Below are 24,275 nucleotides of genomic sequence, written 5' to 3'. Positions count from 1 at the left end.
CACAAACCTGGACACCCTGGACGTCCCATCATCTCTGGTATTGGCACACTCACTACTGATCTATCCAGTTTTGTAGAATCAATGGACACAAATCTGATATTAGGAATGGCAACATACAAAAACCTGTAGGGGAACACTTCAATCTTCCTGGACACACAATTGCAGATCTAAAAGTAGCCATCCTGCAGCAAAAAAACTTCAGGACCAGACTTCAAAGAGAAACTGCTGAGCTACAGTTCATCTTTAAGTTTGACACAATCAACTCTGGATTAAACAAAGACTGTGAATGGCTTGCTAACTACAAAAGCAGCTTCTGCTCTCTTGGAATTCACACCTCCAGATCAGCTGCTAGAAGTGGGCCTCATCCTCCTTGATTGGATCCACCTGGTCATCTCCAGCCTGATCCTGGCCTGCATATTTATTCCTGCCTCTGGAAATTTCCACTACATGCATCTGACGAAGTGGGTCTTTGCCCACGAAAGCTTATGCTCCTACACTTCAGTTAGTCTATAAGGTGCCACAGGACTCCTCGTCGATCATGCAGATGTGTCACTAAACCACGAGGTTCACCTCTCCCAACCTATAATAATTCTTCACATTTATCAACCACCTTCATCCAAAAGTTCAAAACCTTAAGATTTATAAGAGTTTCTCTTTCTCTAGCCCCAGAGAAAACCTACATGAAATAGAAGTTAAAGTTGACATACATCTCTGTAAACAGGAGGGGGGAATTACAGAGATGTTGTAATAATCCCTAAACAAGTATTATAAACTTGGGAAATTAAAAATGAAGGTTAAATTTAAAAGAAATCCAGACATATTAAACTATGGAAATGCACCCAGAGAAAGCATCTGAACTCTCTTACCTGTTTAGAAGTGGTGGCATGTACAATTATGAGGATGGAGTGTTTGGTGCCAAAGATTAAACAGACTTTTAAAGCCATATTTACATTTTGCCCATGCCCTTCTTCTGGTGTCAGGTTGCAAGAGGCACAATGTTCATGGCACACAGTGTTACATACAGAAGGAGTTCTGATTCCTGGATAGATTTTATAGGACGGGGCTAGTAGCTATCTCCTCTATAGGATTTCTCTGCCTTGGTGGTGGTTTGTTTGGAAACTAGACTGGACTTGTCTTGCTGGGTAGTTTGTTTGGGGAGGAACCACCTGACTATTCTTCACCTAGCTTTGTTACGTCATACCTAATAGATGTTTCAGCCTTTACTTTAATCAGTCTCTATGATTGGTGTTCTTATCTAGTTCCAGTTAACTGGAACTAGAACACTACTGTGTTCTTTGTAGAATTTGGTGCATAAGTCATAAAGACAAGCCTATGACATAAATTTAATCTTTTTCTAGGTTATGAATTTTCTGAGAGCAGCTTAGTTTATTTATGTGTTACATAAGCTATTTCTGAATAGTTTCTGGGAATGTCTGTAGCTTGTTGGAGATGAGTACTGATCAGGCAAAAAATAAAATTCAGGCTGAACTGATGGGTTAGTTTGGACATTGGTGAAGTGGCCTATTATTCCTCTTTCCTGACTGCATGACTGTAACTCTTAGAATCAAGTTTTCAGTGCAAAGATTCATATTTATGAGTTTGAAAGTTTGCTTTCTGTAAATATTTGACAATATTTGCTTCAGGTTTGCTATTTCTATAACATTACACATTATTGGGATCAATATAGATAAAAGTCTATGTCTGGTGTTACACAGTCCAGATTAGATGATCTAATGGTCCTGTCTGATTTCTATGAATTTATGAAACACTGAGGCCAGTAAACTTATTCCCTGATGGAACACATTTGAGATTATTCCATTGAAAATTCAAACAAATGTTAGAGGGAAATTTCTGTAGAATTTCCCAGTTCTAGTGATTAGTTTTGTCACATGACCTCCTTGGTTCCACAAAACAACAGTATTAGTGATGTTGTTGGTATTACATTGACCACTATCAACAAACCCGTTATTTCTGTTAAATTAACTATTTGTTCTCATTTATAATACCACTAAAAACAAAAAATCTTGTAAAAATACAATGTCTTGAACAAAAATTTATTTCTAAATAATCAGGTTTCAAATAAATAACACTAGTTTTACCTTTTAAAATTATAGCTTCTATGTTGTGATTTTTGTAATGTATTGGGATGCTGTGACCTCTGCTGGCAAAAACATCAATGCACATGTATTTTCACGCTGAGCCAGAGTGGATTTTAAACAGCAAATATAAAAGGAAAAAATATAAGGATTTCTGCTAAACTTTTACACAACATACATTTCTCTTGAGTGTTTTATCTTGTGGATTTAGTTATCACAATGATGTATTTTACCCACACTTGATGACATAATATTAGAATATAAGTGACAGCTTAGTATTTGGGCACTAGTATTAATTTCAAAATGTGTTGTTTGTTTTTTATTAATTAGTATTAGCGTTAGTATTCGTTTTTATTTATTTATTTATTATTACAGTACCACTGTAAGGCCCCCAACCAGAATTGGAATTCCATTCCTGGAGTTCTATAAACACATAGAAGACAAAGTCCCTATGTTATAGGCCCAATTGAGTACCATCAATTGGCTACTCACCAGACGGTGGTGAGGGAATCCATTTTCTGGATACATGTGTTTTAAGCCTCCAGAGTCTGAATTGTCTCTGTTTTGGGGAAACTAGACACATTTTTAGGCTACGTCTATGCTTCAGGCTTCTTGCACAAGAACTTTTTGCACAAGAGTTCTTGCGCAAAAGGTCTTGCTCAAGAGCGCGTCCACACTGCCATGTGCTTTTGTGCAAGAGATGTGCTTTTGTGTAAGAGCGTCCATGGCAATGTGGACACTCTCTTGTGCAAGAAAGCTCTGATGGCCATTTTAGCCATAGAGGTTTCTTGCACAAGAAACCACCGTTACCTATCCATCCATGCCTTTTTGTGCAAGAGCTCTTGTGCAAAAAGGCTTATTCCTCATAGAAAGAGGAATAACTCTTGCACAAAAGCCCTGTGTTCTTACGATTTACTGTACTTTTTCTTGTGCAAGAACACACTTGTGGTGTGGACGCTCTACAAGTTTTTGTACAAAAACTCTGCAATGTAGACATAGCCTTGGTGTGTCTAGTACCCCTTTCTGAGAACACAGACCATGTAGTCCACAGCACCCTAGAACGAATGCTGACCCCATAGGTATGTATCTCACAGAGTACGTCTACGCAGTCACACATAGCTCAAAATAGGCTCTCTCAAATTGTGTAGCTTATTTCAAAATTTGGTGAAGACAGTGACAAATTTCAAAATAGGCTATTCTGGCATTTTCTTTATTCATTGTGCAACAAGGTTTACAGGAAGCCAGAATAAGATGCCTATTTCGAAATAACAGGTATGCTGTTAAGACAGCCACAACACTATTTCGGGATAATGGACATTATCCCCAAGTAACACCACTGTGTAGATGTACTCCCAGAATCCTACAGAAGATGGAAGCCTTCTGGAATATAGTTCAATGTGGATGTGAAAAGAAGTAGCAGTTAACACTGACAGACTTTGCAAAAGATTCTAAACCGCTATTACTCTTTATTAAATAACAAGAAAAATATGCAGAGCTATACAAAAATAATAACCCCTCAACTTTCTAGACAATTTTTTGGATTGGACTCAGGGTTGTCTGAGGCCATGCAGGCTCTTTCTGTTTACAGTTCATGGCTCTGGTTTTGAAACATGGAGCGTTCATCCCTCTAGTTCACCTGTCCAAACTTCCTATGTAGATCTCTAAGTCTTCCCCAAGTGTCCTTGTACAGCCTCTTACTTTGTTCCATGTCTCTGGGCATATCTATACAGCAGCGCTATTCGAAATAAGCTATGCAACTTGAGCTACGCTAATAGCGTAGATTAAGTCAAAATAGCTTATTTCAACTTTTGGTGCAGTCTACACAGCAGTTATTTTGAAATAGAGCACTCTTCCTCCAATTAGAGTACTTCCCTTACTCTTCATACACTAAGGGTAACAGGAGTAAGAAGCCCATTATCTCAAATTTGTTTTGAAATAACAGGCTTGCTGTGTAGACATGCACTACATTATTTCAGAATAACTGATGTTTTTCCAAAATAACACCGCTGTATAGACATAGTCTCTTTGTCCTGCATGAGGAATTTACACTCTCCAAGCCCCCAGCACCCTGGTGAGGGAAAATGGAGACAGCTAATTTCTCCTAGGATGCAGGTACTCTTTTTCACTGTCCTGATGTAAGACCTGTTCTGGTGGGCTGATAGTACTTAATAATAGGCTGTTGTCAGCTCTCCATCAGTACACCTTGGAATTTCAGTCCAATGTGGAAGCAAAGAAACCATGGAGAAGGTAACTACCCATACATTCGAAAAGGAGTTTTCAGCCTAGTAAAGATACAAAAGGAATTCACAATCTTACAAAGAAATCATTAATCATACAGATTCTAAAAACATCACACCGTGCTTCAAAGTTTACAATCTAATTTAAGACAAGATGCAATCAACAAATCTAACAAACAATAGCAGGAGAGAAAGAGCAATATAACGTTGCAATATAAAGTTTTATTATTCCAGGATCATCCTGGGCTAGAAGAATTATTTAACTTATCGTGTTGAGACTCTTTCCTATTTCAGCGACGAGGAGTCCTGTGGCACCTTATAGACTAACTGAAGTGTAGGAGCATAAGCTTTCGTGGGCAAAGAAGTGGGTCTTTGCCCACGAAAGCTTATGCTCCTACACTTCAGTTAGTCTATAAGGTGCCACAGGACTCCTCGTCGCTTTTGCAGATTCAGACTAACACGGCTACTCCTCTGATACTTTCCTATTTCAGTGGTGTAAAATAATGCTGTTTGAGCATTTGTTACTAGCCTTGCCCCCTTTTGTAGTTAAAGAATTGGTGAGAAACTGATTCTGGTTTCTGTAAGGGATGAGTGCCACAGATGTACCTCCTAGGCAGTTAGATAATCCATACAGATTAACAGAATAGCGGTGGTGAATAACTTTCAGTCTATGAGGTGTGTGAAAATTTTTTACTTTCTATACTAGGTTCCAGTATTTGCAGTGTGTGAATGGTCATGTAAGTCACATGGAAATGTTTTTGCTTTCTGATAAAATGATGGAACCTTTCTGAAGAGAGAAACAATGGACACTTTTGTTATGCTTTTTTGGACAAATACACTTTATCATTATATAATCATGACATCATTATCAGATTCATGGGCAATATGTTTCCATGAATTTCTTATTTTTATTTGGAAAATATTTGAAAATAATTTTTCTAAGATTGTATCAACTATAGAATATTCTGGTTTGAGATCTGCTGGGATGTGAGATATTTCCATTTTAAACCATCATTGAATATTGTCTTTCCTGCATCTCTCTCCAGTACAATTGTGAGAAGAAATTTCATACTTTGGAGAAGGAAAGAAACAGTTCTCTGGCTTTTTAAGAGCTTGTTTGAAGCTGCTTGGACTTTTAAAATAGTATAAGTAATCCAAGCAGAAATGGATTAATGGACAGAGTATAGATGAGGCACTCAAAACTGCATAATAAATGTAATTTATCACAAACCTCTGTAACATATTAAAATATCACCCCATGGGACATACAAATGGATTTTTTAGGCTAAAAATCAACCACTGAATTCTGTAGGAGCATTTAGGCTAATACTGATCACTTTTGAAAATTCATCTTCATTGCACTACTGAAATATTAAAATAACAGAACTTCTTAAATCACAGATGCCTGTGAAATTAACTGACTTAGCTGCTCCCAATGAAGAATACATTAAAAACCTAATGCCCAGGGCAAAGAAAAATCTCTCATATGGGACATTTGTGTGTGCCACACTTAAAGCAGATATTAATCCATGACTTTCTATCACTGTTCTGAGATGCATAGGACATGATGCTATAGCCCAGAGATGTGGTCTGAGAAGGGGAGAATTGCAGGGTTCTACACCAGCATAATAAAGGCAAGAAGTCTCTCAATTGTAGCACAACCCTACAGGTGAACGAGGCAGTCACCTAGGGTGCCAGGTTTTAAGGGGCACCACAAACCCAGTCAACGGGAATGTGTGTGTGTGTGGGGGGGGAGGGGGAAGCCTGCAGACAAAACACTTACTTATGCTGCCATGCTCCCAACCAAGAGAGGAGAGAGGGGAATGGCAGCAGGCAGAGCCTCTTTCTTCTCCTGCAAGGCAGAGCCAGCAATTGCTTTCCTCAAATTACTGAATGTGTGGAAGCATAAAAATCATAGCTTGCCTGGTGTGCCAAAAAACCTTGGGCCGGGTTCCAGGGGTGCTCTCTGGGACACTAGGGAGAGGTCAGAGGTGCAGGTAGCCTGACTAGTGACACTGTTATTACTAGTTTCCAGGCAAACTGAAAAACAGAGAATAAAGGATTTGCCCAAGATAGTATAGAATGTGTGTGAGGAAAGAAGGAATTGCCATTGGGTCCTCTGAGTCCCACTTCAGCTCCCTGCCCATCCATTCTTCCACAATAATAATCATTGCCACAGAAAAACCCATCCAAGGAAATTTACTCACATAAATTTGGAAATCTGATTGTGAGCAATAATTGAATTTCATTATATTTTTCCTTAAATTTATTCACGGAATGCTAATCCAGACCTGCCTGAGTACAGAGATAGAAATGCACAGTTACAGTGCCCATTGCAAGACTTAGGCTACGTCTAGACTACATGACTCAGTCGACAGAGCCATGTAAAATAATTTATTCGGCATAGTCAAAGAAGTGGGGATTTAAATAATCCCTGCTTCATTAAAATAAAAATGGCCGCCGCACTGTGCCAACGATTAGCTGATCCGGCACAGGGTAGCAGTCTAGACATGGTGCGGTCAACAAAGGCTTCCTTTGCCTCGTGAAATGAGGTTTACCGGAGCGGTCAACAAAGGCTTCCTTTGTCGACCGCGCCACGTCTAGACTGCCGCGCTGTGCTGGATCAGCTGATCATCAGCACAGCGCGGTGGCCATTTTTATTTTAATGAAGCGGAGATTATTTAAATCCCTGCTTCTTTGACTATACCGAATAAACTATTTTACATGGCTCTGTCGACTGAGTCATGTAGTCTAGACGTAGCCCAAATGTCTTCATGAGGAGGAAAAAGAGCCAGTATGTAGGCAGATGAGAGAGAGAGGGAACTAGAAAGCAGAAAGGAAAAGGGTTCAGCTGGCTGAGGGGTTGATCACTATGGCTACGTCTAGACTACAAGACTTTTTAAAAAGAGGCTTTTTCAAAAGAATCTTTCGAAAAAGCCTCTTTTGAAAGAGAGCGTCTAGACTACAAGCAGATTTTTTTTGAAAAAGTGAGCCGCTTTTTTGAAAGAGTCTAGACGCTCTTTCGAAAAAGCACAGTTTGCATTCAATAGCGCCTTTTTTCGAACGAGTACTTTCGAAAAAAGGCATTATTCCTTGTAGAATGAGGTTTACCACAATCGAAAAAACTGCCACGTTCTTTCAATTTACTTTCGAAAGAACACAGCTGCAGTCTAGATGCAGGTGAAGTTTTTTCGAAAAAACCCTGTAGTCTAGACACACCCAAAGATATAGACTTTCACTTCATATATGGTATGAGGCTGCTGTTGAAGTCAATGGAGTTATGCTGAAATACATCAGCTGAGGATCTAACCCTTAATTTCAGTACTCTAGAACAAATTCAACCCTTGGGCGAGGAGGCACAGTTCACAGATTTCAAGGCCAGAAGGTACCATTATGATCATCAAGTCTAAATTGTTTCATGATGTCACAGATTTTCCCCAAGGGTTGCCTTGTGGAACAACATTGCTTCTACATTACAAAACAGAGTTGTGTTGTAACAGAAGATCCCTGGTATGAATACATTTGTATTTCAGATGTGGGCTTATTGACTAACTTTTTCTACATGTTTTATAGATCTCATGCGTCAAATTCTGATCAATCCAATGAAACTGTGTAGTTGTTCTCAAACAGGTGTATGTAAATAGTTGGGCTGAGACCACCTTTTTGTCCTGTTTAGATAGCCACTGTTCTGGTCTGTTTCTGGGGCTCCCAGATGCTACCATCATATACATAAATAAGTAAGCAGTAATAGCAAGTGTCCATTATCCTAATACTGTAAGCTGTGCAGTTGTGTGGTCACTCAGGAGAGTTTCCAAGCTGATTTGCATAGCACCCACTGCTGATTTGCATAGCACTCACTGTTAGGTTTGTGTTTCTCCTGGTGGTGTACATTCACACATGCCTCAGTGCACATAACAAAATTTATTCCTCACATGGATGGAAAAATCTGCACATGGGTGGAAAAGATTAGGGGGCACATTGCCTAACACTCCACCGTTGAGCAACTCAACCTCGAAAAGCATTGTAGGGTTGATACCAAAAGACAAGGCTGAACTGTTTCCTTCAAATGTAGTTTCTGTTTGCATATGAAATACTTCAAAAATGTAACAGGGAAACTTGCCCCATGGGCTGGAGAATTTGGAGTTAAACCAGGCCCTTGTACAGGGTTAGCCACACCTGGATTGAATCAGGTGATTCCCAGGATAAAACAGAGTAAGAAGTTGCAGATGCTTGTAAGGGAAAAAAAAGTGGAGGGAAAAAAGTTATGGAAGTAGGAGTAAATGGGAGAAAGGCCTCTAAGATAGAAGGCCTGTTGGGAACCCTGTGCAAGCAAAAGAGATACTGTAAAGGCCAGCTGGCATGAAGACTCCGTGAATTTATGTTTTGTGTTATTTGGGATAAATCAGGAGAGTTGCTTGGGGCCTAGAGGGCCAGAGTCTATCAGAGAAATAAATAATTGGGACTCCTTGTGAAATTGTTTCGAACCACCTTTGAATTGTGAGTTTTTAAAGGGTCCTGGATAGATCTAAACAGAGGCAGGATGCTACAGAGTGACCTCTGCTCATAGGCAGGTGCTTGGGGAGGTAGCTGTATGGTACTACATACGATAGGAATTATTACCGTACTGACAGGAAAAGTAGGGATTTTAATAAAATGAAAAGCTCAGGGGCATAATGCTTCTGCACTAGGAAGCATGCACTCCAAACACTAGGCCATATACTATCTCTTGGTGTGTAGAGGTATTGCTTTAGTTGTTGCTATATATTTCCAGTCTAAACTAATCAGGTGAATCTCAGTCCTCTGCTGCCAGCCAGCACAAGCTGTGTGTGCTGCTCCAGGAAAACTGATTCTGCTATAATTTCCAAGCAATATAGTGACAATTAACGGTGGTTTTCAAAATAAACCAAGTGCCCATGGGATGTTACAGAAACACGTTGAGAAGCTTAAGCAAGCATACGTGACTATTTTCATTCTCCTCATACGTATTTGCATGCTTCGAAACACTGTGACACGGATGACAACATATGTCTTTCAAATTAACAAGCAGACTAATGTAGTGGCTTCTGTTCAATTTTGGTACTGAAGCCCCCAATCCTGAAAATACTTGGGCTCACCCAGCAACTTCATGCACAGGAGGAGTCGCATTGAAATCAATGGGACATCTTACCAGGACTGTACCATACACTCCTATCTTTCACTCTTACTAGAGGAAAAGTGTAGTGCAGCCTTATTATCTATAGTTAGGAATGCCTCGCATTCTTGGGTGTCCTCCAGGAAAACCTTCAAAACGTGGATTTCTGGGGGGGTAGCCAGACATGCCATATCCTCTTGGCACGGGTGGTCGAGTCACAGCTATGTGTGGGGGCGGACCAAAGCTTCCTCCTCTGCCATGGGAGGAATAATGAGCACTGGGAACAGGGCCATGCTGCGGAGATTGCTGAGAGGCGCTTGCTTCCTGTGGGTGGCTTGTCTTTTTCTTAGACTCTTTGTCGCCTCGTCCTTTCTGGGTACCTAAAATGTAGTTAGAAAACCAAACTGAGCCATGGAGCCAAGATTGCCTGTTGGAGCGGTGCCAGGGCTGGGGCATTGTCAGGTGCAGACTGTCGCAGCAACAGTAGAACAAGGGCATACTCTGCCACACCCATCTCTGAGACTGAGATTATGGGAAATGGGCCACAGGCTCCCTCTGAAGTTTTCTAGGCAGCCTTTCCCCTTCCCAAAGACATCAAGCAAGGAAAGTAGAAACTCCAACCCGTACAGAAGGCAGCACCAAGTAAGTTGTAGTGGTCAATAGCGGAAGAACTTTGTACGTGTTAGTTTAGGGGTAGTGAGGCCTGCATTCTTTCCCCCCTTTCCCTTTTCCCTATATCGGATGAGCCAGAAGCAAGTCTTTGGGAACATATGCCACTTAAGATAAGTATTGTTGCCAGTATAACAGAAACAAGTATAAGACAACGGTAAAGGGCAAGAACGCATAAACAATTCTGTTTACCCTAACGTACTGATCACGTAAACAGGGCCAAAGAACAAGTAGATCCAGATCAGTAACTAACAGCTAAGCCCTACATCAGCATGTAATGAATAATCCCTGGAAATTTCCAAACTGCAAAACAAAGCAGGGAAAACTGTTTTTAAGTCTGCCTCAGAGCCTAACAAATCGGACCTCACCGATGGGCTTTGTGTACCGGTGCCTCAGAAGCTGAGACAACCTCCCACTTCATCCGCAGGTTACCCGGGATTCCAGGCTTGCAGGAAGGGACGTAAGATATGCCGCTTCTTTTTTATGTTGTTCTTCCAGTTATGGGGCACAGCTGTTAGCTGTCAGGAAATAAACTACTTGGCTACGTTTAGACTGGCATGATTTTCCGCAAATGCTTTTAACAGAAAAGTTTTTCCATTAAAAGCATTTGCAGAAAAGAGCGTCTAGATTGGCACGGACACTTTTCCACAAAAGCACTTTTTGCGGAAAAGCGTACGTGCCAATCTAGACGCAGTTTTGCGCAAGAAAGCCCCGATCGCCATTTTCGCCATTGGGACTTTTTTGCACAAAACAGTTTTCAGCTATCTACACTGGTCCTTTTGCGCAAAGGCATTTCCGGAAAAGGGCTTTTGCCCGAACAGGAACGTCAAAGCATTTGCGCAAGAAGCATTGATTTCAGACAATAGAACGTCAGTGCTTTTGTGCAAAATCAAGCAGCCAGTGTAGACAGCTGTCAAGTTTTTCCGCAAAAGCGCCTGCTTTTGCAGAAAAACTTGCCAACCTAGACGCAGCCCTTGTGTTTGACAGATACCTGTGTGACGTATTTTGTACCTTGAGAGCCCAGTGTCGGACCTGAGACTTACTCTGGCCAGCTACGTAAGTGGAGGTGGTTTCTAGGGCTACTGAGAGAGTGAGATGGCAAAGCTTAGCAATTTCATTATAAAACTGGTAAATTGCAGCAGAGTACACTTGGAATTTCCCACATAGCTCTGCTGGTATATCACATCCCTGACCTTCAGCCTCCCTGCTATGGCAGCCTGACTTCTCCTGGTGCCAGCCATGACAAACCCATGTGCCTGTTTTGTGGCCTGGACAATGAGGACAGTTCTGCCTGAGTGCAGAGGCGAGAGCACACCACATCCTCTTTAAGGCAGGTAGAACAGCATATGTCGCCCAAAACTACACATAGGAGAAAGTTTGGTTGAGCCAGAATTCTTCCAGAGGATTCCTACTATATCCTGCACTTCACCCCTTCCAGCAGGAGCCTAGGCTGAAAATCCACAATCTGGGCCTCAATAATCCAGTATAAAAATTAGTATAGTATTCTGTAGTTCAGACTAGCAAAACACTTATGCACCTGCTTAGTTTTTGAGCATATGAATAGTCCCACTAACATTAGGATCCTGCTTAAGATCTTTGCTGGATTGGGGCCTAACAGTTAAAAGTACTATAGCTTGCAGTTTGTGACTCCTGTTCCGGATTGTTATCGAAGGAGTTTAGATATTTCTTATAAGGCAAGGAGGAAAACCAGGCAATGACGATTAAGCTGGTAGCTGCAAGCTTTTGTATTGTGGTTATTTTGTACTGTTTCATTTTAATGACTTTCCCTCTCAGGGTGTCACAATGAGGTGAGTAGCAAAGTTGAGACAGTGTAGAGGGATGGAAGCAAATGTACAGACATCCAAGCAGTTGCACCTTGATCAGCAGTGGAGTCTTGTTTGCTGCCTCGCTGCTTGGGTTTCGGCTCAAGGGAGTTTTCTTCCATCTCCCGTGATGACTGTGCTTTTTGTTTGTTTCTCTTTTTGTTTTCCTCAGCTTGCTGGTTAAAGGGGAGAGAGGGAGACATACTTTAACTACTCAAATTATGTATCTATTTTGCAACAATAAAATAACATTTCTACACTATTTATGGCATCCTTACACTTTGCAGCTTCTTTTTGAGATCCAAATTAGCTTCCTTATAGGATTTGGAGGTAGCATTGAGGTAATAGATGCTCAATCTATATTTTAAAATAAAAAGAATTTAGTTTGTTAGGTAACAATTATAAAAGCTAGCACAATTATTAGTAAAGCCACATAACAATAAATAGGTTGTCCTCATTTTCTACAATGTGTTAACATGAAAAAATGGTTTTTACTCAACTACCTGTATTGTTAACACTGACACTTTTGACAGTTCAATTATGTGCTTCTTCATGGGACGAAAAAAAAGTACATCTCTACTTGATATCACAGGACAACTCAACTGAAAAATTCACTTTTCCCTATTTAAGAACTTTCCTTTTAGTTATAGTAATTAAGGAGGCCGTTCCATACAGCTGTTCTTTCATTACATGGGTATTCTGTAAAATGAACTTGTAAAGGATGTATATTTTAAATTACTAAATGTTGTCTATAAAATCCTTTAAGCCTGCACAATAATAGGCAAATTCAAATGCTGTCATGAGAGCAAAGACAACAAGTAAAACATGAAAAACCAGGTGACTTTTGTTCCAAATCATAATCTTCTAACACACAAAATCACAACTATGTGGCATTTTTCTTTGTAAAATAAGGTTAGAAATGAGCATATTTTCACCCCGTACTCTCATCTAATAAAACTCTAACTGGAGATCCAGCTATGTGATGTCTTATAACAATATTAACAGTAAGTCATGCTCCTGGTTGAAATAAGTGTTTAATCTTCTCTCTATTTTGCTTCTATTTTGCCTTTGTATCTGCATTTTTGGCCACCGTCCCCTAATACACAATACAAGTAGTAATCCTTGAAATCAATGGGAGCAACCCATTCTTCAGGTTCGCATGACTGTCAGCAAGTCTTTGCTGTTTCAAAGTTGCATTCTGCATGTGTAAGTTCCTTCTGCAGTGTCTATTACAACACATGTTGTAAAATAGTTGTCCATACTCTTGTGCGATGTTATATCATGACTGAATTTCACCCAAGAGGTGACTGAATGTAATTTTGTGTGTGCTAAATGATCCTATAGGTTTATGTATCAGTTTAACTTTGAAAACTTCTTTGAGAAGAATAGTTTCAGGATTTTCATTCTTATTCTGGACTGATTTATGGACAAACATCCATTCCCAGTCCAAATCCTCAGAAATTAGACTTTGGACAGGGAACTTGCAGTAAAAGGGTGTAGCAAGCCTGGCTGACAGCACAGCTCTTTTTCTGGTGTTTCAGAGAGGGAGTCTAGATTGGAAGCCCTCTATGTGGCTTCTCTTCAACATGCCCCCAACTCTTTCCTCAAACCTAGTTTAGCAAAATGATGGTTATTCACTTGCTTTTCAGGCTTCTTTATTATTATGGAAAACTCAAGATGCATAGGAACAGGCTTAAAGAAAAGCTCTGTCTCAAGGGAAGAGCGCTTCAGAGAGTGCACTGCAAAACGTGCTAGGTTTTATGATGTGCAGTTCTGCTTCAATAGACTGATTAAAGTCACTGAAACTTGGATCCCATATGTGTGTGTTTGCTTGCTTCTTAATGATTTTTGGCACTATGGTAATAAAACAATAAAAAAAGCCATTGCACAAAAAAGAGGGGCTGGAAAGCCTGCCCTTAGTGCAGCTACACTTTAATTATGATCAAGCAAAATTATTGAATTCTTCAAGTCTCTCAACAAAAGGCAATCAGTGTTGTACTCAGCTTGATTATAGGATGACTATGAGCCGCCATTGTGACATGACTTTGAAAAAGGCTAATATGGTCTTGGGATGCAGTAGGCAAGGTATTTCCAGTGGGGATAGGGAGGTGTTAGTGCCGTTATACAAGGCATTGGTGAGGCCTCATTTGGAATACTGTGTGCAGTTCTGGTCTCCCGTGTTTAAGAAGGATGAATTCAAACTGGAACAGGTACAAAGAAGGGCCACTAGGATGATCCGAGGAATGGAAAACCTGTCTTATGAAAGGAGACTCAAGGAACTTGGCTTGTTTACCTTAACCAAAAGAAGGCTGAGGGGAGATATGATTGCTCTCTTTAAATATATTAGAGGGATAAATACCAGGGAGGGAGAGGAATTATTTAAGCTTAATACCAATGTGGACACAAGAACAAATGGATATAAGCTGGCTAGTAGGAAGTTTAGACTTGAAATTAGACGAAGGTTTCTAACCATTAGAGGAGTGAAGTTCTGGAACAGCCTTCCAAGGGAAGTAGTGGGGGCAAAAGACCTATCTGGCTTCAAGATTAAGCTAGATGGGTTTATGAAGGGGATGCTTTGATGAGATAACATGATCTTGGTACCTAATTGACCTTTCATTATCAGTGGTAAATAGGCCAATGGAGGGATGATAGGGTTACTATAGAGAACTTTTCCTGGGTGTCTGACTGGTGAGTTTTGCCCACATGCTCAGGGTTCAGCTAATTGCCATATTTGGGGTCGGGAAGGAATTTTCCTCCAGGGTAGATTGGCAGAGGCCCTGGAGGTTTTTTGCCAATCACAGCTGGAGGATTCTCTGCATCTTGGGGTCTTTGAACTATTTGAAGGCTTCAATATCCGAGATATAGGTGAGAGGATTATTCCAGGGGTGGTTGGGTGAGATTCTGTGGCCTGCATTGTGAAGGGGGTCAGACTAGATGATCATAATGGTCCCTTCTGACCTTAAAGTCTATGAGTCTGTGTTTCCGGTGGGCAACCTAGAGTTAGGGAGACATAACGTGAAAGGAACTAGGCAAAGATTCACATAGGAAAGCTTTGAGCTGAGTTAAAATACTGTACGTACACCATAAGCAATATGAAGGGCAGGATCAGTCCAGGATTAGAAGCATAACTAAATACTTTCCCAAACCAGGATGGGAAGTCATTCTCCAAGGTTTCCGAAATGACCTCAAACATTCTGGTTTTCCCACTGTTTAGAAACAGAAAGTAACACTGTATCTCATAACATGTAGACACCAGTTGTGTATCAACATATAACATGTTTTTATCATACCACGTCTGGGCACAACAATAAGTTATTGTTGTTAACATTATTGAAATGCTTTTTACTGAGTCAATTTTAAGACTCCCATAACATTTTATACATTTTAATAGATTAAAGCAGCACACAGAAAAAGCAAAAATTGGTAGCATGTTCACTCAACTTCACCCCTGGAGGGAGAGAAGAAGAGGAAACTTTATAGGAAATGTTTTAGTTTCTCATCTTAAATTGTATATGGTCTGGGATGTCAGTTACACAGACCTGTCCCCAGAGGGCACCCTCTGACTTACTAAAAGAAAATTGGTAATTATTATCACCTGTTTGTATCAGTTCTGTGACCTCCAATCAATTTCATGTCTCAGCAGATTTGCTGGTATTTCATGCATTTCTCCCACATAATGATCCTGAGTGTGACACTCTACTGAAAAAAATCTCCTGAATGTTTTGCCTATATCTAAAAGAACATTTAGAGCTAAGACATCAAGACTTCCTTGCCTTTAAAAGATGCACTGGAATCACTTCACTCATGGCATTAATGGATGTTTCAAGCCTTTCCCTAGAAACTGGATGTCCAATTTACTATCCTTTTTCTTTTACTCCATTAACACATTTTTGCAAGTAGATATCAAACAGTATCATATGTCTCCCTAAATGGCAAACAGGGGTGCTGGAGATTTCTCTCTAATATCCAATTTTGCAATGCACAGGGTGAAAACTAGGGTGTGGGATCAACTGATTCTTGAATGGGAAAGTGTCTTCATACTTATACTCCACTTGTGCTATCATCTACTTGTAGGGGAATGCAGGACCACATTTTTCAAAAGCAACTAGTGGTTCTGGATGCCTTATTTGAGATTGTCAAAGCGCTAGCATCCAGCATTTTCTGAAAATTCCCTTTCATGTGTTTCAATATGGGCATCCAAAACCTGAGGTCCCTTTTGAAACTGTAGGCCACATTATCTGGGATATTACTTTTTCTTGTATCAAAATGCATGGATTTACACACATAACTGCTGTCAACACGCACTCCCTTTTTGTCCGTCATTCCTGAGAACTCCAGAGGGTGTCTCACAGCACCAGAAATACCAGTGCTGCTAATAGAACTCCCTGAAGTACTGCAGAAAATCTCAGAAATTTGACCTGGAAAAGCATTGTTAGGTCATCTAGCCTCCCCCTCTGCTACTGCTAAATCCTTTTCTGCAGTATGTTTTTTTGTGCTTGAGGCACACTAGTGCTAAATGTCAAGCAATGAGTCTACTCTCACTCTACACTTGAACAGATCATCTCAAGCAGGCAGAGCATGTATGTCCAGCAGAATGGTTCTCTATTCCTGACATATAACTTCAGACTTGATTACATCAGTAAGAAACTTTATTTAAAAAAATAATAATTTCTGTCTTACCAGTTAGTGAATACTTTAAAATAGTTAATCATTTCTCTCACATTTAATTCATCTTCAGATATTATGGCCCTCTATGCAAATAAAATTAGTATTGTTTATAAAGTGCCAACACCTACTAAGGAAGTTAGTTTTAGTTATGTCCTTCATTGTACAATTATCATCCCATGAGATAACCTATTTGTCAAGAAAGAGATGGATATAAAATGCGAAAGACCTGAATGGACCGCAGTCAAAAGATGGTGGGATAGAGACAATAGTGTACACAGCAGGCAGGGTGGAAAGGAAGAGAATAAAGAGCAGCATGGCCATGTAGAAGTTATTGGATCTAGAGGCTTTAAAGACCCTCTCATGGGGGACATTGCAGCACATCACGGCCCAGCACTGCAGATACATTGAGGTGTGGAGGCGGAACACATTGATGGCTGGCAGGCCTGGAGCGTAAAAAGAACCCATCCTAGAAACAAACAAGAAAGTGCTTTGTAAAACTCTGCAGATTGAGATACACCATAACCTTTCACCCACTCTGGGCTTTCATATCCCCTTATTTTGCAGCAATACATAGTGCATGAACCCATGTATCATCTCCTTCCATTGACTTCCTGCCAGGGATAAAATATTCGTTGAATTATCTCTTTCTCAGTCTTAATGCTCCCCTGACCTCCTTTTATTCTCCAAATGAACTTTAACCATCCATTCAGAAAAAATATTGATTAGCTAGGAAGATGATGGAACCTCCATCTGTAGAGATTTGTAAGTCTCGGCTTGACAAAATTCTCTGACTGGGATAATTTAGTTGGGATTGGCCCTGCTTTGGGCAGAGGGCTGGACTTGATGACCTCCTGAGGTCTCTTCCAGCCCTAGGATTCTATGATTTTCCCCTTTTCATGTTCTTCTTTAAATGGTTCTTTCATTTTCAAATCCACTCAAGTAGATTCTTTCATTTTTGTAGAAGAGATAATTCCACACCCCTTAATCTCTTACTAGCCTCTGAGTAGCTTGTTTTATTATAATCTAAGTTAGTCTCAATTTAATTTACCCTTGTTTTATTAAGAATATTCTACTTGTCTCCTGTGCTGACATTTATTTTACTTATTCTGTTACCACGATGTGACCGAGAGCAGCTCTGTAACTCTGCACTACACATTATTGTAATAATCTTGCTGAAAAATATGCCTCATCAGGCATCATTTAAAAACTAATAGCACACTGATCACTAATATTCTTCTGCAATGTGTATATAAACATAAACTGAAATTATGTTTACAATGTGTTTACCAATATGGATAAAGTGGTCTCCCAAAGATGAATGACAAGTTGATGCTTCTAACCAAGTGTCTTCAAAGTTGATCAGCAGTCTCTAATCAAGTGGCCATTCTTTGGCAATGAAGGAGGGCATGAACAGATCAACAGCTAACACAGAGCCTCATGGGGAAAGAGATTTTGAGCCTCCTTCCTTACAGCTGGAATGATCTTTATATAGAGTTAACCCCTCAGGAAAACAAATTTCAAAGGAAGACTGGACTATACTTGAGGCTCATTTGTTCATTCTGTCTCTCACCTAAGACAACAAAGAACTCAGCCCTTTGACTTGGGGAGGGGGGGGAGATATTCCTGACCTGAGAATTTAGTGAGAGCAGTTGCTAGGAACATGAGGTAATGATTTTTACCTTGAACCAAGTCTAGCTTGTCAAGTTTTAGCTACTAGAAAGTATCTTAGCTTTATTTGTCTTGTAATTACTTCTGACTTAAGTGTCTTTTATTCACTTAAAACCTCTTTTTTGTTAAATAAACTTGTTTTATTTTTAATCTAAATGAATCCAGTGTTTTTGTTTCAACTGAACAGTTTGGTAACTTTAGTTAATGTAGTAGACTGTTGAATACTGCAGGGGCAATGGACTTTTTAATATCCAGACTAGAGGAAGGCTGGCCAGTGCAGAACACACATTTCTGAGGAAAATTCAGGTCTGGGAATTCATTGGTGTCACACTGGAAGCTGACTGAAGTATTGTTGACGTACTGCCGGGGTCAGAGCTGGTGGACCAGAGCTGCAGCTGTACACAAACATTCAGGATGTAACCTGCATGCTGTTAGGCTGTTTATGAGCAGCCCAGGTTGGAGGCCACAACAGCAAAGCACCACGAGGCATCCGAGGTTGCAGAGTAGGTGGGGACACAGCCCCTCACTACACCCCAATACGTTACACATTGTTATTTAGGGCCTAGTTCTAAATAAGTACCTATTGACTGTGAATATATAGTGTTAGTTACGTATATTTACATGATTATGACTTTGAAACACTGGGCACTCATGTCTTTGGGCCTGACCTCACTCTTCTTGCCCTCAGAGGATTTACCAGTGTGGCCAAGTAGATAGAACCAAGACTTCTGGGTCCTATTTCCAGCCCCACCATTGGCCTACTAGGTGACCTGGGGCAAGTCACAGCCCCCTTTCTATGCCTCAGTTTCCCCATGTATAAAATGGGGATAATGATATTTCCCCTCTGCAAAAAGTACTTGGTGTCTGAAGAGGAAAAGTGCTATATAAGAGCTAGGTATTACTATTATATTGTAATTTTACCTTTGTTTTTCATCTGTTAATACAAAGAGACCACAGTGTAGTGGTATGGTGAACTGTGGTCACTGGGATCTGGGGGCAGCGGCGATGCTTGCGGGCTCTCAGTGTCAGTAAAAAGTCTCACGAGCTGCAATCAGATTGCCCTGATGGGCCAAAGGTTGCACCTTGCTATAGCAATTCTGCTAGTTTGTAGCTCAGGGCTAATACTAAACTGTATAGCAGAGTTAGTTATATATTTAGGCAATTATTTCTTTCTGCCATTTATTCCATAGGCTTCAGGGGTAAGGAAACAGCTTCTGTGCCTGGGAAACTCTTTGGACTTGGGCCACATAAATACGTTGTTAATTTTCAGTATAAAACTACAAATCAGAATCTCAGGAAAGCTCTAGCACCTTTGTGCTTCTCCAAAAATGCCCAACAGCTATACATTTGACTTGACAGCTGTGGTGTGAAACCCAAGCCAAGTGCATACCATACATTGGTGAATCTGGCCCCATCACCTTAGCCTGGATCTGATTCACCAATGTTACTCTAATGCTATGCTGACTTAACACCATTGATTTCCAGGTATCCAGTTTGACGCCTGTTGAGCTATATTGGCATAAAACTAAAGTAACGCAGTGGTGAATCAAGCCCAGCACTTCAAAATATGAATTTCATGCTTGATTTCATAGGCAATGTGAAAAAATTCACACAGCCCTGCTAACTAAACTGATCTAGTATACAACACCCTGTTGGTATCATAAATGTTCTCTGCCACACCTACCAGATCATGCCTTGGTTAAAGATCAGTCCCAGCACATTTCCACTTATATCAAACTCTGAATAAGAAGGCTGAAAGAAAAGACACAAATGCTTCCATTAGGCACACAGAAAAATTTTTAAACTGACACAGAATAGATTTAAAGTAGATTAAAATAGGAATAGATTAAAATGGTCATTTACAACAGCAACAATATACTGGCAATATCTTCTCTCTGTTGCATAATGAAATTTATTCATGAAACAAATGAATATGACTCAAGACCAATGTGCTGCCTTCAGTACAGCCTGAAGTATTTCACTGTAAATCTTACTGAGCTCTTTGCAGAGGTGAAGATACTACTGGGAAGTAAAAAGAGTTCCATTCTTATGGGATTTGCTCTGAACTTTTAAAACAATGATTCATAGATTCTGAGCCCAGAAAGAACCATTGAGATCATCTAGTCTGACCTCATGTGTAACACAGGCCTGAATGAATTCCTTTTTAAACTAGGGAATATCATTTTAGTAAAAATCCATTCTATCTTGATTGAAAAGTGTTCAGCGATCGAGAATCCACCACAACCATTGGTAAACTGTTCCAATTAACTTTTGCTAACAACCCTCACTGTTAAAAGTGTGTGCCTTAAAAATGTGAACTTTTTGGCTAGCCTGAATTTGTCTGTTAGACTGGAGAGTCCTCTATTATCAACTTGTGGAAGGAATTAGATAGTGACCAAGTCACTGTTAACCTTCTCTTTGATAAGCTAAACAGATTGATCTCCTTAAGCCTGTTGCTAGCAGCATGGTTTACAATCCTTTTAATCAGTTTTTGGCTCTTCTTTGAACTCTTTTCAATGTATCATCATCCTTCTTGAATTGTGTAATCCAGAACTAGACAGTGTTCCAGTAATGGTCACCTTTGTGCATGTATTTCTAAATGCATATTTAAAGAACACAAAAGAGTTTAAAAGCTTCAGAGGGATAGCCGAGTTAGTCGGTAACAGGAAAAACTTAAGAAACAACAAATAGTCTGGTAGCACTTTAAAGACTAACAAAACATGTAGATGGTATCATGAGCTTTCGTGGGCACAGCCCACTTCTTCAGATGACTGGACAGAAATGAGTTTGTATCTTTGAATTAGAGCTAGTTAAAGTGTTGGAGGCTAGGAGGTTAACGGTTCTCTGGAAAAGTTTTCACAGGCAAGGCAACCTTAGGAGATAGTACAATAAACTTCTGTACTGGACTTTGTAACCTTAATGTTCCTTTAGGGCTGTTGATTTTAATCACAGTTAGCTCACACAATTAACTCAAAAAATGAATTGCAATTAAAAAAATGAATCACAATTAATCAGAGTCTTAATCACGATGTTAAACAATAGAATACCAATTAATTTGTTACATATTTTTGGATGTTTTTCAACATTTTCAAACACTTTGATTTCAGTGACAACACAGAATACAAAGTATACGCTGCTGACAGTATACTATTTTTATTACAAATATTTGCACTGTAAAGAAACAAAAGAAATAGTATTTTTCTATTCACCTCATACCAGTACTGTAGTGAAATCTGATTATCCCAAAAGTGCAACTTACAAACGTAGATTTTTTTTTTACATAACTGCACACAAAAACAAAACAATGCAAAATTTCAGAAACTACAAGTCCATTCACAGTCCTTATTGTACAACAAAGCAATTGCTGTACAAACAATTTTGCTTACATTTATAGCAGATAATTGTGCCCGCTTCTTATTTACCGTGTCACCAGAAAGAGAGAACAGCCATTCACATGGAACTTTTGTAGTCAGCATTGCAAGGTATTTACATTCCAGATATGCTAAACATTCACGTGCTCCTTAATGCTTTGGCCACCATTCCAGAGGCCATGCTTCCATGCTGATATCACTTGTTAAAAAAATAATGTGAACCCATTGAAGGGGAATTGTATGTCTCCTACTGTTTTATCCACATTCTGCCACATATTTCCTGTTATAGTAGTCTCAGATGATGATTTGGCATGCAGCTCATTTTAAGAACATTCTCATGACAGATTTGACAAAACGCAAAGAAGATACCAATGTGAGATTTCTAAATATAGCTACTGCACCCAACCCAAGGTTAAAGAATCTGAAGTGCCTTCCAAAATATGAGAAAGATGAGGTATGAAAATGCTTTCAGAAATCTTAAAAGAGTGATACCATGATGCAGAAACTATAGAACCCCTCCCCGCTCCCCCCAAAAAAGGAAATCAACTATCTGGTGGTGGCATCTACGTCAGATGTCAAAAATAAACATGCATTGGTCCACATTGTTATTGAGCAGCATGGACACTAGTTCTGCGGAATGGTGCATGAAGCATTATGATTCTTTAGTGCATCTGGCATGAAATATTTTGTAACGGTGGCAACAACAGTGCTATGCAAACACCTGTTCTCACTTTCAGGTAACATGGTGAGCAAGAAGCAGGCCGCATTATCTCATGCAAATGTAAATAAACTTGTTTATCTGAGCATATGGCTGAACAAGAAATAGGACTGAGTAGAGTTTTAGGCTCTCAACTTTTCTATTCTTTTATTTTTGTACATAATTCTACATATATATGTTCAACTCTCATGAAAAAGAGATTGCCCTATAGTATTTGTATTAGGTGCATTGAAAAACACAATTTCTTTTGTTTTTACAGTGCAAATATTTATAATAGAAAATATAAAGTGATCACTGCATACTTTGTATTCTGAGTTGTAATTGAAATCAATGTATTTAAAAACATAGAAAATATCTAGAAATATTTAAATAAATCATATTAAATTATTGCTTACCAGTGTGATTAATTACGATTAATCGTAATTCATTTTTTAATCGCTTGCTAGCCCTAGTCCTTTTAACATAATTCTTTGTATAAAATATATATGTCTATATATAATGCTGTGATATGTATGTTGTTTATACAGCCTTTGTTCTAAAGTAATAAGAACACTGCCCGCAAATACAAAATCTCTGTACTTATCCATAAAATAAAATCAATGTTAGTTTTGTTGACGTTGTATGAAGTAAACTATTAGATAAGTTCTATTTTCTGAATATTTATTACTGGTGACGATGAAAGAGGCAGAATAAACAAAGGTTGTTTTTTTTCCAAATGAAATATTGTCAACAAGGCTGGCAGTGGGAAAATCTTGGACAGATTCACCAATAAATTCTGGCTGCTTTGTGTGCTCCAAGAGCATCTAAAAACTTGGCTTAAATGGCTGTTTTAACTAACTAGGGGGGCAACACAAGGTAACTAGACTACAAATCAAAAGCTAAGGGTCCAAATCTCTTAAATGTGATCTTGCATCACCCATCGCTACTTCATTTAGCTTTATCAACCAGTGGCACTTAGTGAATAATAATTAATAACAAAAATAAGGAATCCACTTGCTCTCAAGTAAACATTCCACAGCTTTCATTAACACCTTTTTATCTGAGCATCCCATTTGCTAGCTGCCCCCAAGACCATGCATATTCCCAGGTTAGCCATCAAGAGAGTGCAATTGTATTCTGTCAAAGTGTAGCTGTGCATAACGGGCCTGCTGATGTGTAAAAGGTATGAGACATGGTATTTTGCTCTCTTAGTCCATGCTCTATACTTAGAGCTCTTGTCCATCCAAGCTTTGCTTTATTGATTTTGTTGTTATTCTTTTAACATACACAAAGGTAGCTAAGAGCAATAGGGAAAGAAAAATTAGGCAGTGGTATGAAATACTAACTGGAGAAATTGAAATGTTAGCTGACTGGATTCAAACATGAAAACTAGACACTAAAATCAGTCAGTTTAATACTTTAAATCCAAGTGAGTAAAGCAGTGTCTATTTTGTTCAGAGGGCTAAATTACTATCTTTGTGAGCCAGGGAAAGAGGGAAGAGGAACATTGTTGAAGAAGCTGAGTCAAGATACATGCTCTCTTAGTAGGGAGCAATGCCTCAAGGGCACTGGGCAGAACACAATGAGCAACAGGACTTGCTTCAAGTTGAGTGTCCATTCAGCAATGTGCTTACGCACACACTATTTTTATGTGTGAGTAGCCCATTGATTGTAGTGAGAGTATTCTCAAGCTTAAAGGCATAATTTGGCCTAACCCTATCTCACCTCATAGATCACTTTCTATGAAACAGTGTCTGAGTCACATTGCCCCAGAATCAGGGACAGTATTGTATTGTGGGGTAACAATGGTGATCTCACAAGTGACACTGCTTATTGTTTGCATGTGTCCAAGCTTTAGAAACCATTAGGAAGCAAATTGGCATATTTTTTCATTCTTCTTCTAAAGCCATTTCCT

General features: G+C 39.5%; 1 protein-coding gene and 1 long non-coding RNA gene across 3 annotated transcripts in view; both read right to left on the bottom strand.

Moving 5' to 3' along the window:
* Positions 1-1,247, bottom strand: part of LOC142829842 (uncharacterized) — a 28,310-nt gene extending 27,063 nt beyond the window's left edge. For both annotated transcript variants that reach the window (XR_012904682.1, XR_012904681.1), the window contains exon 1: positions 867-1,247. This is a non-coding gene — a long non-coding RNA (uncharacterized LOC142829842). The remainder of the gene's footprint in view (positions 1-866) is intronic.
* Positions 1,248-7,559: 6,312 nt separating this feature from the next.
* TMC1 (transmembrane channel like 1) overlaps positions 7,560-24,275 on the bottom strand; it is a 101,321-nt gene continuing 84,605 nt past the window's right edge. The window contains exons 15-20 of the mRNA XM_075932632.1: positions 19,977-20,044; positions 16,851-17,090; positions 15,037-15,162; positions 12,235-12,313; positions 12,009-12,132; positions 7,560-9,844 (exon numbers count right to left, since the gene is read on the bottom strand). Of these exons, the coding sequence (XP_075788747.1) occupies positions 9,564-9,844; positions 12,009-12,132; positions 12,235-12,313; positions 15,037-15,162; positions 16,851-17,090; positions 19,977-20,044 (918 nt within the window). The 3' untranslated portion in view covers positions 7,560-9,563. The remainder of the gene's footprint in view (positions 9,845-12,008; positions 12,133-12,234; positions 12,314-15,036; positions 15,163-16,850; positions 17,091-19,976; positions 20,045-24,275) is intronic.

The sequence above is a fragment of the Pelodiscus sinensis genome, chromosome 6 (genome assembly GCF_049634645.1).
Source record: "Pelodiscus sinensis isolate JC-2024 chromosome 6, ASM4963464v1, whole genome shotgun sequence".
In the NCBI taxonomy this organism is placed as follows: domain Eukaryota; kingdom Metazoa; phylum Chordata; order Testudines; family Trionychidae; genus Pelodiscus; species Pelodiscus sinensis.
Note: the sequence above shows the minus strand (reverse complement) of the source record. Positions and strands in the feature narration are given on the sequence as shown.